This window comes from Bactrocera latifrons, unplaced genomic scaffold, assembly GCF_001853355.1.
Source record: "Bactrocera latifrons isolate USDA-ARS-PBARC rearing strain unplaced genomic scaffold, ASM185335v1 scaffold_104, whole genome shotgun sequence".
Taxonomy (NCBI): domain Eukaryota; kingdom Metazoa; phylum Arthropoda; class Insecta; order Diptera; family Tephritidae; genus Bactrocera; species Bactrocera latifrons.
The window spans coordinates 536463-553598 of record NW_017534453.1 but is presented as its reverse complement, the minus strand read 5'-3'; the positions used below and the strand labels follow the sequence as shown (position 1 = coordinate 553598).

The 17136-nt window shown below is 38.3% G+C and overlaps 2 protein-coding genes across 2 annotated transcripts; one reads left to right on the top strand and one right to left on the bottom strand.

The window, feature by feature from the left end:
- The first annotated feature begins 2016 nt into the window (after nucleotides 1–2016).
- LOC108968901 lies at nucleotides 2017–5616 on the top strand. Its single transcript, XM_018933248.1, has 4 exons — nucleotides 2017–2199; nucleotides 2684–3756; nucleotides 3820–4031; nucleotides 4102–5616. Exons 2-4 carry the CDS (start codon nucleotides 2722–2724, stop codon nucleotides 5495–5497), a joined length of 2643 nt encoding a protein of 880 aa, XP_018788793.1. The 5' UTR covers nucleotides 2017–2199; nucleotides 2684–2721; the 3' UTR covers nucleotides 5498–5616.
- Nucleotides 5617–9981: 4365 nt separating this feature from the next.
- LOC108968997 (DNA topoisomerase 3-alpha) lies at nucleotides 9982–11115 on the bottom strand. The gene is made up of 5 exons (XM_018933434.1): nucleotides 11042–11115; nucleotides 10942–10959; nucleotides 10764–10886; nucleotides 10283–10329; nucleotides 9982–10178 (listed from the first exon to the last, which is right to left on the bottom strand). Exons 1-5 carry the CDS (start codon nucleotides 11087–11089, stop codon nucleotides 9992–9994), a joined length of 423 nt encoding a protein of 140 aa, XP_018788979.1. The 5' UTR covers nucleotides 11090–11115; the 3' UTR covers nucleotides 9982–9991.
- Between the last annotated feature and the right edge of the window lie 6021 nt (nucleotides 11116–17136).

Below are 17136 nucleotides of genomic sequence, written 5' to 3'. Positions count from 1 at the left end.
CAGGACCAGTTATTTCCATCTTGACCTACTTATAATTCATCGGTTGTATCACAGACTAAAAGCTCCTTTGACAATGATGCTTGGCTTTGAGCATTTTATAAATCTATATACAATGCTTTAAACTCCAGGTATAATTTATCCTAGGACGCAGAGTAATATTTTTATTAATTATTTTACAATGTTTGAGGTTATCTATGGAAATAATTCCAAGAGTTTCCAAATATTCCGGTTAAAACCCTGCCGTCCGACTTCGAACATTTTGGATAACTTTTACCCTATGAATACCATTCTGTGGGCTGCTGATTGGACAAATATCATAACATGAGAATTCTAGATAAAGTTGGTGTTACAAGATAAGAATTGTATTTTGCATGACTTTTCAGGTGGCATCAGAATGTGCCGTATATTCTTTTCCAAAACGTCAATCGTCTCATGTTTATCTGCCGAGGCAAGCGACTTCTCACAACTCCACAAAAAGTCAAACCTCGTTGATTCGCACCATCTTGTGGCCACGCCACAGACCTACAAAGACACATTATGCATTCTCCAAAAATTTCCTTCAATAAATTGATAATTCGTTGGCTGTATGAAATGTAGTGTCATCTTGCTGTATCCAAAGGTCGTCCACATCATCATCCTTTAATATAAACACAAAACAGTCATTAAACATGGTCTTATATCGTTCACTATTGACTGTAATATTACGGCCGGCTTAATTTTTTAAGAAATATGGATAATCGATTCCCCCTGGCCATAGAGCACAGTAAACAGTGAATTTTTTAGGATATATGGTGAGTTTGAAGTGAGCTAGATCGCTGAACAAAATTTCCTTGTGAAAAATGGGATCGGTACCCAACTGGTTTCGGGGCCATTCACTGAACTTTGAAGAAACGAGTTGAGCTTGGTAAGTCCGCATATTAAGAGCTGTTCCGCAATGCACTGATTATTGTGCACCATGGCACCTATTCGGGTCTTCTTCGATACTCTGGTCAACAGCAGCAAAAGTAAACGTGGTTGTAAACCGATCCAGGATTGCTCTAATTACTGACTCTGCTGGCCGATTATGCCGGCCGAATATTGGATGCAGCCCGCAATGTAATCCGTGAACCAAGGTAATAAATTTGAACGATTTTCAAAGGTTGTTACTTAGAAAGTCTGTTCATTATGAAATGGAAAACCAAAGTGAGTATAAATTAAGTAACAGCTGTCAAAAGGATCAATTTCGGAAAAATATCGTCTAATTGGAAACCACGCATCTAAAAAACCAATGCTACTTATGTACAGAGAACCTACCAAGATTGAAAAGCAGTCGGTTCTCTCTGGAATGAAAATCTAAGTGATGATCAAAATTCTAAAACATTTTATTTGTATGGTCATAGAGAAATGGTTGTTTTTATTGTTGCTGTAATGGGTTAATATCCATTAGAATGGTAAGTCTTAGCGAAGTTGTCGTCGATGGCATCCAACGGAAGGTCCACGCGCTGTTTCGTTCGGACCAAAGGGAGAGGGGTGTGAGATGAGTGGGTTTGGTGGCACATGCAAAGCGGTGGCCAGTATCATGCGGAGACTCATTGCATGCTGGACATATATTGGATATGTCGGGGTATAGATCCAACCCCGTTTAGATCGGTAAGTCATAGACAAGTGGTCTCTTGCTTCACTTAAGAATACGCCTCTATAAAATACCAAAAATCTTTATGGTAGATAATTATTAAAGTTTTAGGGAGAATTTAAATCATTTATTATAAACCTGATTTTTGTTTAAGAAGCGAACTAACGGACAATGACAATTCTTAGAGTGTTGTTTAAATATGGCATAGCCACAAACACATTTATGTGAGAGTTAGGCAAGGCGTAAGCCCTACGGAGCTTTTAACAGCAAAGTTTTCCAAAACCTTAACAAACTTACGGGCTGCCTATATGACTGGCTCTCTTGCTCAACATGAAAAGCTGGTCCAAAATTTATTGTATAAATGTTGTCAGTAGACAAAATAAGGCAGTGCAGATAAACGCAGTTAACGGTTAAGAAGAAGTGCAAATTATTGCAAATTTATGTAAATAAATTACCACAAAGACATATATACTATGTAGAAACAGCGTAGAAAGCAGTTAATATTACAAACGAAATGAGTGAAAGACCAAAAAATATTTTTATGAATTGTATATATTTTGTGCAATAAATATTAAGTTGAATAACAGGTAAGCACATAAATTGAACGCTATATATTATAGACTTACATACATGCAAACGCTAATACAAAGTACATGCAACAGAAAGTGAATTTTCCAATTAATAAAAATTAAAAAAAATATATATAAATATAATTAGTAATGGGTGCTAACAAGTGAAAAAGTTGTGCAGGAATTTTCGGCAAATAAATAGCATGGCAAATTAAATTCCTTCACATGAAAAAAGCAACATTTCAGTATCTCAAGCCGCTCTCGCTGCTGCGCATGTCACTGCTAAGCTGCTTGGCCTCCCTTAAATGCGGTTATTTGTTGCTGTGCTACCGAGCTTTTCCATTGCAAGGTCTCGCCGAGCACTGGTAAAGGCCACAAATTATAAGGACATTCGACGCAACATATTCCATTGGAAATTTTGTGCCAATTAGCAATATTTTTTTTATGTGAAAAAAAAAAATTGTAAATTGTAAATTTAAAATTTTCAATTTTCTTCTAACAGCGCCTTTGCAATAACAAAAGTGGTTTCACATCCAGCAAATGGCTGCAGTGGTGCACGGTTGTGGCAGCTCAAGTCCGCGTCAGCATCATGGCAGTAATATATCCTGTGCCAGTTTAGCGCATCGTACACAGCATCCAACATCCACGCCTATGTACGCCACCACCAATAAAATGCCAAAATATTCGTCGCGGTCGAATGCGTCGCTCAGCAAGCATCATCACTTGTATGGCGTCGGAGTCGGTAGTGTAGACCGCGGTGTGGGGGTATGTGGCAATGTCGGCACGCTCAGCAATTCACTTGCACTCACCGCTCACCAGTCGCAATCCTTCAATTCCACTCTGCCACCTGTGAACTATTTGTCGGTTGGTGGCGGCAATGGTGCTATTGCAAACGCTGGTACGGGTGGTGGCGGTGGTGGTGTTGTTAGTTTACATCAACATTCCTATACAGGTGGTCAGGCAACGGTGGCCACCGATCCTTGCCGCAACTATTGGGGTCATCCGAGTCTCTATCGTGGTGGGCGGCATCATAATAAACGCAAATCGGCTGTGGAGTTATTGGCCGAAACGAAACCGTTTTTCATTAAATCCGATACGGTTATGGAGAGATTACATCAATCTAGTTATCGCGCTGCCACCATCGCCAGCGTGGGTAAACGTGGACGCAGCAGCATGGATGCACGTGATGATTTGGGCGGTGTTAGCCGCTATAAACCGCCATGTTATTCCTCTGAGCTGGTGGATACACGTGATACGCGCGCCGAACATCGTTTTAGTGTACCGAATACTTCAGCGTCAGCACTACATCAAAGTAGTCGCTCCAATGCCTATCAACATCATCATCATCACCATGATTATCATGCGCATATGGGTAGTACGGCTCGCCACAGCGCGCCTACCTCGAGTAGTCTGTTGCAGAATAAGGTACGTATGTTGTTGGAGAGGGGTAATGCTGGCGAAATAGCAAGGGAACGCACAGCTGGCGGTTTGGGTCGCAGTTATCGCAGCGATCTACTGCGCAAAATGGAATTCTCGAATAAGAGCAGTGGACGCGGTGGTCTCGGCGGTAAAGAGGTGAATCGGTTTTTGTATAACCACGTAGGCTTGTTACTAACTTATACTTCCTACAACTTACAGCTAACTTCCGTCAGTTTCTCGAATGATGACGATACGGGCATACGACTGCCACCGCCCTCATTCCTATCGCCACAATCATTTGATAATATCTATAGTTATGGTGCTGAGAATAGCAGTGGCGATGAGCCACTAGTGCTAACCGAGAACTATCGGCCCATTAGTCCACCAGCAGAGTATGCAGCCGATTCCGGCAAAAATGAATCACGCACCCGGTAAGTGAATATGTGGAGCTTTCAATTGTTTGCGCGTTACATAACAGCTTTGATTGTAATTTTTTGTTAGTTACAATTATCAGCGCTCACATTCACACTCCCATGAAATGGCCACCGATCCGAACTCACAGTATAATATCAATAGCCATAAGTCATTACCTGATCTACACTCGCAAATAAGTCGTCATTCACCGCACAGTGAAATCCTCAGCTGCTGCAGTCGGGGTAATCGTTCAATCAAATCGGCCGGCGAGTCCTCGCTCAATCGCGACTCGGGCGGTTCATCGGGTCATTATACGCATCGCAGTGAACCTTGTTATCGCCAGCAACGTGACAGTATTGATCGTGATATTTACGCACAGGCTAGTAGCAAGAATTGTTGTCTTAATACCATACCCACACCCATGGAGTACCGTCGTGACTCTGGTTCATCGACACAGCATAGCGCGAATTCAAATGGCGCCGGCATCGCTTATGCTTCGCCTACGTATTTGCGCTCCAGCATTGGTGATTGTGCTGAATGCCGCTGTAAAGGTGGCGTACGCTTCGAGTCAGATGATTATTTTTTCAATTTTCCGACACCCGAAGTGCCGGAAGCCTTTCAGGATGACTATACACCACCTTCACCCTCAGTGCCGCATTATGATATGGAAGAGACACGTTTCTCAAATATACCCAGCTTCCAAACTTTGCAACTACATCATCAACAACAGCAATCGCAAAATCGTGAACAGGAACAACAACAGCTCTTTAGTACTTCTGTATACAGTAGCGGTAGCTTGAAATCACCAAAGAGCTCGGCCGCTCAGAGCCCCGGCTCGGCACCGTCAATTGAAGACATTAGTCCACCGCCTATACAATTCAAACGACAACGTTGTATACGCTTCAAAAGTCGTAATCGTATTTCACTGCCAAATGCGCCGTCGCTTCCCAGCAGCATTGCGGCGCAGAGTGTGGAACGCGTCGAGCCCTATCACAGCGAAATGGATCAGCATACATACTTTTTTCCCAAATGTTTTTCCACAGACACTTATACATCGCCTGGCAAAAACTATGTCGAACCTCTTACGCAATCATCATCAACACTGGCGGTTGATATGATGAATAGTGGCCCGAAATCAAATGAACGCGAGCAATCGGTCTCTCTCGACATGCCACCTGGTACGGACGGTAATTTTGAGGAGCTCGAAAAGTTTTTCGATCGTCTCGGCTTGAATGATGAAAAATTCCATGAGATCTATAGTGTACCCAGGCGACGTAAGAGTGCCGATACAGATTCGGAATGTTCTAGTACCGTGTTCTTCTCAGATGTGAGTACTGTGGATTCAATGCGTCTTCCGGATAGCACCGAAACACAACCCCAAACCACACAACCATATCGACCCTCGGAGCCACCATCAATTGTTGAGCGTAATGCTCGCATCATAAAATGGCTATGCAATTGCCGAAAGTTACAATATGTCTAGGGGATTGAGCAAATATCTATTATACCATATACTCGTATGCATTACTAAAATACCAAATTGAGACATTAAAAGGCTACAAGGGATTGTTAGGTGTATAAAAAACAATTGAAATGTACTAGTTTGGCAATACTTGTCCTTTCTGACAATGTGCAATAAAATGAATTAATTAGACCACTTCGTTTTTCTAATATGAATTTGTGAGTAGTTACATTTTTTTGTTGTATTCTGTATTTCTTTTAACTTCGGCACTGCTTAAGGTATTATTCGAGGCAATCTATATATATGTTTTGTATGCTAAGGATCTGCGGTAGAGCAAATTTTCACTTTACGTCTATGTCGTGTAGAGGAATCGTTTAAAATACCAGGCATGCTGGGGTCAATGAGTTCATTGTATAGAGTGACTATGAGTTCCTGTCCACAGTTTCAATTTTGGAAGCAGAGTTTCAGAGTTTTACGTAGAGTTCCTTCAAGTCACTCACATGTCCAAGTACAAGAGTTTCACGTAAATTTTTGCTTAAAAAGGCTGATCCTCTCTTTAGATCGCCGCTTGTGTCCATAAAGTATAATAAAAAAGTTAATGCTATTTGATCGATCAGTTTGTACGGCAGCTCTTTAGTCGGTTTCGAGAAATAAGCAGCAGAAAATAACTTTCAGGTATTCACAGACACACAGAGAGTATATACCAACAGATATATATCAGGTAATGGCTTGCTACGCCGTTGATTTTTGCCATACAGGGTCTCCAAATTTTCCCAAACAAACTTCGTTTAAAATATTATAGTATATACCCTTTTCAGTATTTAAAGTGGACCATGGCAGCCATTGTAACTGTATAAGACTTAGTTGAAGAAACAAATCCTGATAGATATAAAGGAAAAAGTTTCTTAACTAGGTCACCTTTGAATAGATAACAGATTTTCATAAAACGTCCAGCAATTGTAGACCCTAGAGAATTAACCTCTTTTGGACGTCCACTGCATTGACCGTCTTCGGTGCTAATTTCACCACGTTTAAACTTCGCATACTAATCCTTGAAAGTTGATTTTCCTGGGGTAGTGTCTAGAAACTCGTCATCAAGCTAAGTTTTTGCCTCAACTTCTTTTTCTTTACAAAACAATATTTTATCAAACGCGAAGTTCCTTTTTATCAATATTTTTCACAATAACAAAAGTTGTTTCACACAGATTGATATAATTCACAAACTAGTAATCCGACAGCTTTCAAATTTATTATACACACGCCTTTTGAAGGTCAAAGTTAACAATAAATCATACGGATTTAATTCTAGTAGCGCTATTTATGGGTGATGCCAGGGAATTTTCAATTGACCTGTTGTGATGATTGGAATAGATGCCCAAGTACTCACCTTATAAAATCAGAGCCAAGATCTCGTTTCTCTTCTTTATTCTGTTTGGCGCCATTCGGAGATTCCAAATTTAGCCAGGCTCGAGGTCTCTTTTCATTAGGGGTTCTTTTTTTAAGTGGCGGGTTTCAAACCCAGCTCACAACACTGGGGAGGGATGTTTCGCTTTCTCACTTTAGCTCGATTTCAAACGGATTTTTTTTTTGGCTACCTAGAGGATAATTGGTCTAAGAACAGAAGTCTTGAGCAGCCTGAGTCATATGCCCAATAATCATTTCTGACCACATCCAAGTGAATGGCGTGCAGTGAACTTTCCTCACTTGTGTGAACTTATAGTCATGCCACCATTCCCCTCCTGCTCGGTTTATTAAGTATAAATTTACAAAGATTAAGATCTAGCTAAAACATTGCTTAACCCATACAGCGTTGCGTTTCTTATTAAACTAAAAATATGTGCATTTAAGTTTAAAAACTTCAATTTCATTTATTTTTAAAACCATGCTGTTGCTGAATTGAAGTAACTATATAATTTTCTTGGAACGGATTGGAAATTTTACACGCACGAGTGAATCAAATATATATGTACGTAAATAAGTGAACACACATGTGGTATGAAAATGTGAACCCACAAAGAAAGACAGAAAATGGAATAATAAAAGAAATTCTGTAGCGTATTGAACTTTGAAAGGCTTGGGCCGAAATTCGTAGTCTCCTCTCGTTTTTCAATATGGAACCTCCTATTATAGAGTCGTAGATAAACCTTGGGAATGGAACGTAAGCTCAGGTAACAATGTGTCAGTTCACACACATACTTTTCTAAAGCAGTTTGTGACATATGTAGATAACGGTTGGTTTGCTTTTGCATTAAGAAATAGCTACAAGTCACACAGATTCATATAACGTACGAGTATACGAACATATGTATGTACATATTTTTAAGATAGATAAATACCGCATTCGATAGGGGACGAGGCAGAAGTACGTGGAAACGTGTGAAAATATCTTTTGATTTACCTGCTACCGGTCACGTGACAATGGCAAAGGAAATACTTACTTCGATATGGCGGACATGTGTGGTGGTCACAAAGCGTTCACTTGGAAAAAGTCACTTCCGAGAAAATATTATATTTGATTGCAGCAAATTTTAAATTTAATGCAAAAACGATGAATGAGTTTCAGGGGTGTAAAAATTTGTGGAATATTTATAAATAGTTTAACAGAAACACAAGACAAAAATATGTACATACAAATTAGATGAAATTTCAATCTTAAATATTGCAATTTTAATGAAACAAAATATAAAGAAAGTGCCGATGAAACTCATCTAGCTGAGCTGAGAATGTACACGACACACAATGATCGGCGCAACTCGGATTGACGTATGTATATGTATGTATGACTTGGCGCATTTAAAGCCGAGATTTTAAATAAAAAGCGTACAAAATACAGCTTGTCCAAGACTGAAGGCGTTTGACCTTTCCAAGAGACATCGCTTTGCTTTATGGGCTCTTGAAAAGTTCCAAGAAGATCCGATGTTTTCAAGCCAAATTTTATTTAGCGATGAGGTTCATTTCTGGCTCAGTGGGTATGGAAACGCTTACAATAGCCGCATTAGGGACGAAGAGTAATCTGAAGAGATTTAAGTGCTGCCATTTAATCCAGAAAAATCAACGGTTTGGTCTTGTTTGTGGACCATCTGAGACCCGCGGACAACATTTGAAAGAGATAAAGAATGTTCTTTCGAATGATAATAAACATTTCCCCTTTTAATTTGAAGTTTCTGTGTTTTTTTCTTAAAAAGTGGGGAATCTCGAAATGGATCTATCTTTCGATCTAAACTTCATCGAAAGTCTCGAAACGATGAAAAAGCTCCTTCGAATTGAAATTAAACGGCATAAATCCCAGCTGTGAAGTAGTCTCACGGTTCTGCTTGTTGTCCAGAGTGAGCGCAAATGACAGCTGATTGTCGGCTCAGGGTTCTCATGCCTCGGTTCGTTTGAGATGCTTACGGATGGTCTACAGCCATCTCGCGAAGCTTTTATTGGCGATTTGTTAATACGAAATCGTGGATTTTGGTGTTCATTATACTCAATGGTAACCGTTTTTGAGGCCCAGGGCGTGGCTAATCAAAACGTCGTATGTGACCACGTTGAAACTCGTTAAAGCAAGCGCTTTTAACTTTTCTAAAATACGTATACAAAAATATAAAATTCGCAGCAGTCGTCTACGTGAATGAACTTTACGAAAACTGATTTTTCTTCAACAGTGGCTTCATAGGGTCGTGAGGCTAAGTAGTTATCGGACTGTCCTTAAGCACTAAAGAAGTATTTTCAATTAATCCGAGCAAAAATGATGACCTATTTTGTAGATTGAAATTGCAACTCTTGTAATAAGAATAGCAGCTCACAATATTGGAGTACCTACTCCAAGACCTACAATTGCCACTACTAAAAGTTTCCCTCCTCGATATTATATTCAGCAAGTTCTCTCCACATTTTGGTGTAACATTTTCGTTATTTTGCCAAATTAACCGAAAATTCGCAACGGTCTTAATGGTGATAGTCGAATATTGGAAACCACTTCAGCGCCACCTGCCAACCGACGTTGCCATTTTCGTCGCACTGATATGATTATCACTTTTTGATCCTTTCGTAATGGCTGACGCAGTGTAAACTTTAATTAGAGAGCCACCAACGCCGGCAATCAACGACGCACACGCAGTGGGTGTCGCTTCGTGGTATTGCTATACAAATGTATGTATGTATGTGTTGCATATGCAAAGCGAGTTAAAAATGGCATGCCAGCATATGGTCCACTCATAGCGAAACAACTTGCTAGTCTGTATAGCACACATATATTCACGCAAACCTCGAATATTTCGGTTTAATTTTAAAATTTTAACGCCAATGTCGAATTGAAAATGGTTTTATGCCATACACCCAGTGAAGTCATTAAAGCTGAACACACATAACATTTTATATACACAGGCAATTAATATGCAGTTTTATTATTTTCAAAAACATATGCAGATATATATATATATACATATATAGATACATGGATACAGTTTTTTTTTACGGTGTTCCATGTAGTAGAACCTTAAATTAAAATATACGCAATCCGCTGCGAAATTATCCCAAAAGTCCACCGAGTAGACCACCGGGGCCACCAAGTAGACCACCACCGGAACCGCCTAAGATGCCGCCACCGCCGCCGCCAAGCGCTGGCTGTTGGGTTGGTGATTGGCCACCACCTCCACCCAGAAGACCACCCAAGGCATTGCCAATTAGTGGAAGGCCATTCAAATTGAGGAGGCAGCTGCATAATTACGAGTTTTTGGCATTAGATTATGTAAAATGAAATTTTGAATTATGAAAATTTAAGCACTTTTCAAAAATAACTGCTCATCGCTTGCTACTCACCGTAAATCGAGACGTAAAAGGTATTGGCAAGGCCATTGACGGATGCACTGTGAATTATAAGGGAACACTTTAAAGTTTTGATGAAAAATACATTGAGTGTTGCCACATCAAAAAAAAATTCTGAGATCTATATTTTCTCTCAATTGTTTTCTAAAGCTGGTACAATATTTTTAAATTTTTCATGAAATAACTTATGCGGAATATCACTGTGTGATATTAAATAAAAATTCTGATTTTTTTTTTAATTATTAGCAATTTCTCATAAAACGAAATATTCGTCTGATCTTTGTACCGAAATTTCCTTAAATTTATGTTCGGCTAAGTACAGTTTGGGCACAACTATTTGTATATGGTTGAGAGAGATTAGAACTCTCATAGCTATCTGATATTTATAAAATAACGGAAAAAATATTCCTATAATTTCGATGTTAAACTCATAATTCCTTATATTTTGTGAGTTGGTTTCCTTCAATATACTTACCGCCAATAATTCTTCATTGGGCTCGGGACAAGTGCCTCTAGTTGGAGCCTGTCTAGTAGTTGGTGCTAGAGTGGTGGAAGAGGCCTCAGGTTTAATGCCTGGTATTCCCCATGGCAAAGGGGGCTGAGAACAAATAGTATGTTAAGAAATGTTTCAGAAGCTTGTTTATAATACTTACGTTGGCAAAAATTAGCGGCTAGAAAAGTGAGTGGGAAATAGATTTAATATTAATTTTTTCATTAAGATTCAATTCATAAAAATATCCTTTATCATCTTACCATGGCAATTGCCATCAACAGGAAAACGCGCAATACTGTAGAAGCCATCTTCAACTAACTAGTTCTCTGTACCGTTAAGTGGGAATAATTACTTAGCTAGAACAGTTTTGCTTTATATACTTAAATTTTGTGAGATGTTCTTCATTACATACATATATGCACATTTTTTAAGTAATTAATAAATTTCTTATTTATAAATATAATAAGTCAAATGATAAGTGAGTATGTACGTGTGTGAGCCGTCGTGTTATCAGCGGCGCCATAAAAATGCAGCTGTTTTTGAGACTGACCTACAGCAAAGATATATTTTGTAAAGTATTATTCAAACAAAATGAGGCCAATCAGTTCATTTCAAAATTGTCAAAAAATTAAAAAAAAAACAAAAATCAACAACGATAAACCTGGATTTTAGTTAATTCAGGGTTTTTTCTTTGTTTGTAAATCGAGAACATTTTTTTACTACAGCAACTCACTACTTTTAATATAATAAATATTATGCAAATAATATAAAAGGCTAAAAGTAGTGCAAATACAGAATTATAGTGATTCATTTCGAGGTTTCCTCGTTTTTTAAAGAAAAAAACACAAACTTTAAACTTAATGGGAAATATTTATTATCATTCGAATGAACATTCTCTCATTTATTTTTTGAAGATTATCTCTTTCAACTGTTGGCTACGTCTCAGTTGGTACATTCATTGAGTCCAATTTTCGATGACTCCGTCGAGCATTTCGACGGTAACTGGCGAATGGCACGCGTGATGTTTTTCTTCAAGGCCTGAATCGAAGTGGGGGATTGTCCTTTAGACTTTACAATAGACCAGTCCAAAATATGAAATTATCTGCTCACCAAATAGTCGGTTATTATTGACTATTGCGTTCTAGCCGGCATTATTTTTGAAAAAATATGGATCGATGATTCCACCGTCCCACAAACCTCATCAAACCGTTATTTGTTCTGGATAAAATGACAGCTCTTAAAACTGTTCATGTTGTTCATCACTGAACAAAATTTGCTTCGAAAACGTCGGATCTTCTTGGAACTTTTCAAGTGCCCATACACCGAATCGATGTCGCTTGGGAAGGTCGATCGGCGTCAGTTCTTGCACAATCAGTATTCGTATGCTTTCAATTTATGATCTCGACGTAACATACACCAAGTATTACACACGTAAATCCGAGTTGCTGCGAACGGCGCCAAATCGACTCTCCACCGTTTTCGTGGACACTCTCAGCTATGGCTGCTATATTTTTTTCACTGCGTGCAGAACTTAGTCTATTCGATCGAATATTGAATATTCAGCGAAACGCCCCATATTTTTTTACAGAATTAGTTGTTTCATATAGTCTAATAAACGTAAAACGACTAATTTTTGTAATAAAAATTTGTGATTTTATGAATTTACTATGAATTATGACAAGTTGCGTGTGCCCCAACTTTGAATTTTATTAATAAAGTTGAACGGTTTGTAAACGTTGTTTAGGCGGAAGTCTTTCCATGATGAAATGCCAAAAAATACTGAACAAAAATAACAGTTTGACATGGGTAGTCGAATTTTTATATCTTGTGCATACGCGTTTTCATAAGACAACTGGGGATAGTGCAAATTGTTTGAGTATATTTTAAATTATAAAGACTTTTCAATGAATTTCTTCAAACAAATTAAAGAATCTCAAAACCTAATGCACCAAATATACGACATAATTTTTTTCTTGTTGACCATCGACCTTTGAAAAGATTTGAGTAAAATAAATGGAAATCTACAACCAAATGCAGGAAAAGTATACACAGTCTTACAGCTACCGGTGGCATTGGACATTTGGATAACATGCGTTAAAAATGGCTTGTCATAGCTGCAAACTCGAAAGGAGCTTTAGTTTTTTCTTTTGTATGTGACTGCCCAGCTCTATCACAAATCGGAAATCGAATTTTTGAAATTCATCAGATAAGCAAACAGCATAATGGAAATTAGTAGTTTCATTGAGGGCACCAAATGGCTTAAATATCAATCTAATGATTCCGGAGCAAGCTTTATGATTCCGGAGCAACATTTTCATGAATCTATAGAACCGTGGTTAAATCGTAAATCTTGTCCACCTACTACATCGAAAGTATTCGAAGTATGACCGATATCTAGTCACAAATTCTTTCGGTTCGTTCTGACAAAGCTCAAATACCAGTACGGTGAAACTATTCATCTTGTAATGCCATCCAAGAATCAGGCCATTTTTTGAGTGGAATTCCTCCTGAGTCAGCCATCGAACGAAACACATAATAATCGGAGGGTGCAATATCTGGGAAATATAGCGTGTGGGCTCCGACTTCCCATTTAAGGTAGGTTTTAACAGGTTTGGCAACATGACTTATATGGTGTCTCTCCTGGTATTGAGGTCATAAATAACCCAAGTTCGTTCCCAGCGCATTTAGTTGTTCTTGAATGGCTTGGTGCTTGGTGCTGAAGCAAGCCCTTCTTGCGTTTGCGACGAACCATCCTTGAAGCCACGAAACCAACAACACAGCATGTTGTTTCACTTGAGCAACAGCTCAGTAAACTTTTTGGAGTTCCCGATGCGCTTCAGCACTCGATTGTTTTGACTGTAAGAAGAAAATCAACTTCTCGCAAATGACGATTATTTGGCCAAAAATCAGTTTTAAGCACAATCAAAAGTATATTAGTATGTTGCTTCTGGGCGATTACCACCATCAAATGGTCAAATAGTTGACAGTTCGGCCTTAGCAATCCTATCAAAGACTTAGTAAAAGCTGCCTGACTATCAATTTTGGCTTGGCCGCCGATTACGCTGGCTACTACCGTTTTCAAATGACGTTGTCTTAAAAAAACTTTTTACCAACAGTAACCATTCGCTTCAGGAACATGGTTGTTCGCCTAATATCAGTTCACAACCTACTTGCAACATATTCGAGCTGGATGTGAATGATAGTTTCAGAGAAATAGGCTTGATACCCACTGGAACACCTTCTGGCCAGTATTATCTAGAACTCGTCTTATCGCAGTTCAAGCGACTAGATAAAGTATCAAAATTAGATATCAAGTCCATATAGCATTATTTAGGACCTGTAGATCTATGTATGGCGTGACAAATGACCAGCATGACCTAAGCTAATTCAATCTATAGTGAAGCGTATACAACGCGGGATACAGAATACTAAAGCCAGCTATTGGAAAATAATCAGTTGCTTTGTACTATACCTAAAATACTTGTTAATACTTACGGAAGATCATATTTTACCCATTTTCATTACTAAGCCTAAAAATATGCAGCAATTACCAGCAAACTCACTATATACTTACAGAATAGATGCTAATAAAGTCATTTGGTTCCGTACAAAGGTCATCAATATACTATAGTCGAAGTAATCAAATGTGGTCAAGCTGAACTAAAGGTGTTTGAAGAAGAGAATAGGAGTTAAAGGTGTATTGTCACGACGGCTCTCCTCAAAGACAATAGTCTATTAATACGCTCTAACTGATTTTGCCATTGTCTTACAAAAAAAAAATGTTTACCGTACCCTTTTTCCCCCCAAATAAAATTTAAACTTAATTACACGCTTGGATAGGTGTGAATGAGAGAATGAAGGGCATGAATTGCTTTTTCACGATAATGCTCACGCTGCAGAGAGCTTTTGTGCGTGTTTTTAATATCTCGGCCGGTAAAACAAAAACATGCCCAATCCACTTTTATCTCGTTTTCCTATTTTTTCATTAATTTCTCCTTTGTATTTTGTCACTTTTGGCAAAATTACTTTTGTCTGTTATTTGTTTTGCTTGCGACGGGGGTAAAAGTGAGTGAGCGTATGGAAGAGCTAAAGTGTTTTATTAGTAGCGCAGCATTCCAAAATCGGTGAAAACAAAACTTTGGAAACTTCGCAATTTAATCAATTAAAAAAGTTGAAAACAAATTTACGCCTTATATTGCCAGACTTTAAGTTTTCCCCACACTACACACACATACACTTACATAGTTAACCGTATTTGCTCACAATGCCAGCTCACCACTTCAAAAGGTTTATTTTGGTCCAGTCTTCGTTCACTAAAAAAATGTTTGCATCCATGTTTGTGTGTGTGTAGGGAACGCTTGAAATTAAACACTTGGCGAGTGCCGCCATTGCACATAACTGAAGCTTTTCAATTTGTTGCATCAATCGTGAAAATTTATTATTTTGGCCGGCTGTAGACTTTTAGCCTTACCTGTTGGAATGCAAAGTTTGGCGTCTTAAATGGACTTTTGTGTGTTTGTGCAGCATTGTATTTTGTAGCATTGTTTGTTGGGATCTAAATAGAAAAACTGAAATAGTTCAAAAACAAAAAGGAGATTTGTCTATTTCTTTTACAGTTATGTTTGAAATTTTGGTTTCTAAATATGTTACTGAGCGGCTTTAAGTCTTTATTAGGGCTAGCGAAGCCGTAGAAAACTTGATTGTGCTGATTTTTAAGTTTTTTAGGATAAAAAAATGTGCTTGAAAATCGTGTTGAGTGAGAAAGGGTTGTTAACAACTCTTCTAGAAAATTTTGAACTGGCTTTCTTGATTTTTTGAGTTCGAAGAACTTCGCAATCCGGCTCTTATCAGAAGAATTGCATTTTTCGAAAAAGAACTTCGAGTAAAATTTGCAAAAAAAACGACAGAAGTACCTTAGAATAAGTTAATCACCTCAAATGGTTTCTTGTATTAACCAAAATATTCGAATTTTAATCTTCTAAAGGAATCATTATTAATTATATGTTTACTCAAGATCAAATATAATCAATACTTGCTAACCGAATTAATAAAAACTTTTTCCTTGGTTTTCTTATATGAAGCCGCGGTCATAAATACTTCCTTCCTTGAGAGATCGCTTTGAAATGTTCTCCAAAAATCTAAAAAAGTCTTTTATATAGTTAGTACTATGAATATCGATAATGTTATCCTTAAGACCCGCAATTTCGAAAACCAATCTGGGATATGAATAAAATGTTCCACAGACCATCGTTCGACGACCCTCTACCTTTATCTGTGGGCTTGTCTACTATTACACAAGTCACCTGTTATTTATAAGATTACATTATTTTGAAGCTCCAATATACCCGATGCAGTATTGTCTAATGAAATTTGAAAATCGATTTCGGCTTGAGTTTTATCTACATATATATTACGTGGATGACTTTTTTTTTGCATTTACTATAGTTTGATAACTGGAGGATGGAGTCATGTGTAGAAGTTCACGCAAGTGAGGAAAGTTCTCTGATCGCCATTCACTTGGGAGTGGCCAGAAACGATTCGTTTACATATGACTCAAGCAGCTCACGACTTCCGGTCTTTGACCAAGTACCCTCTGGGTRGCCTAAGAACATCCGTTTGAAGGCGAGCTAAAGTGAGAAGGCGAAATATCCCCTACATCGGGTTGTGCGCTGTATTTGGGAAACGCAAGTAAAAAAAAACTACCAATTAAAAATTTTCAACAACCTCGCATGAGAATCCCCCTTTTGATGACGCGCTGTTGTTAACTCGGCTATAATCGCGTAAGCGGTGTCTACGCCAATTAAGAAGAAGATGAAATAATTGGCTATTCACGAAGTTTCTTATAAGTAAATATTGGCTTTTAGCCATGGCAGCCTCCATTATGAGGTGAGTTTACTTCATTAAGATCGGATGCCAAAAAGTTTTTGATTTGAGCTTTATTGGGCAAACCAGAAACAGCGGAATAATCTATTCGGTCAGATGAGTTTTTCCGCAGTTTTGTTCTCCCTAAAGATTCCGCAAAATCAAGCTTTGGACGACCCCGACGAGCAATTTCCGCTATTTGCTGGGAAAAATTTTTGAGAAGGATTTTTTGATGTTGTATTTTACGCACTTTTTTCGTCTGGCGATTTCTATCACGGGTCGTCCGGGTCAAATTTGATCAGATGATATTTTCACATTTTTGAACGATCTTTATAACTCATATCTCAAAAATTTTATCTCACACATGTAATCAAATATTGAACCAACCAAATAAACCAGAACTTCTTCTTCTTAATTGGCGTAGACACCGCTTACGCGATTATAGCCGAGTTAACAACAGCGCGCCAGTCGTTTCTTCTTTTCGCTACGTGGC

What these genes read in the sequence shown, in the direction of transcription:
- LOC108968901 (XM_018933248.1), top strand. Translation starts at nt 2,722, where the DNA reads ATGGCTGCAGTGGTGCACGGTTGTGGCAGCTCAAGTCCGCGTCAGCAT. An exon ending in GTGGTCTCGGCGGTAAAGAG is followed by an intron (nt 3,757 to 3,819) that starts GTGAATCGGTTT and finishes TACAACTTACAG; the next exon opens with CTAACTTCCGTCAGTTTCTC. An exon ending in AAAAATGAATCACGCACCCG is followed by an intron (nt 4,032 to 4,101) that starts GTAAGTGAATAT and finishes ATTTTTTGTTAG; the next exon opens with TTACAATTATCAGCGCTCAC.
- LOC108968997 (XM_018933434.1), bottom strand. Translation starts at nt 11,089, where the DNA reads ATGGCTTCTACAGTATTGCGCGTTTTCCTGTTGATGGCAATTGCCATG. An exon ending in CCAATGAAGAATTATTGGCG is followed by an intron (nt 10,330 to 10,763) that starts GTAAGTATATTG and finishes TATAATTCACAG; the next exon opens with TGCATCCGTCAATGGCCTTG. An exon ending in CTTTTACGTCTCGATTTACG is followed by an intron (nt 10,179 to 10,282) that starts GTGAGTAGCAAG and finishes GTAATTATGCAG; the next exon opens with CTGCCTCCTCAATTTGAATG.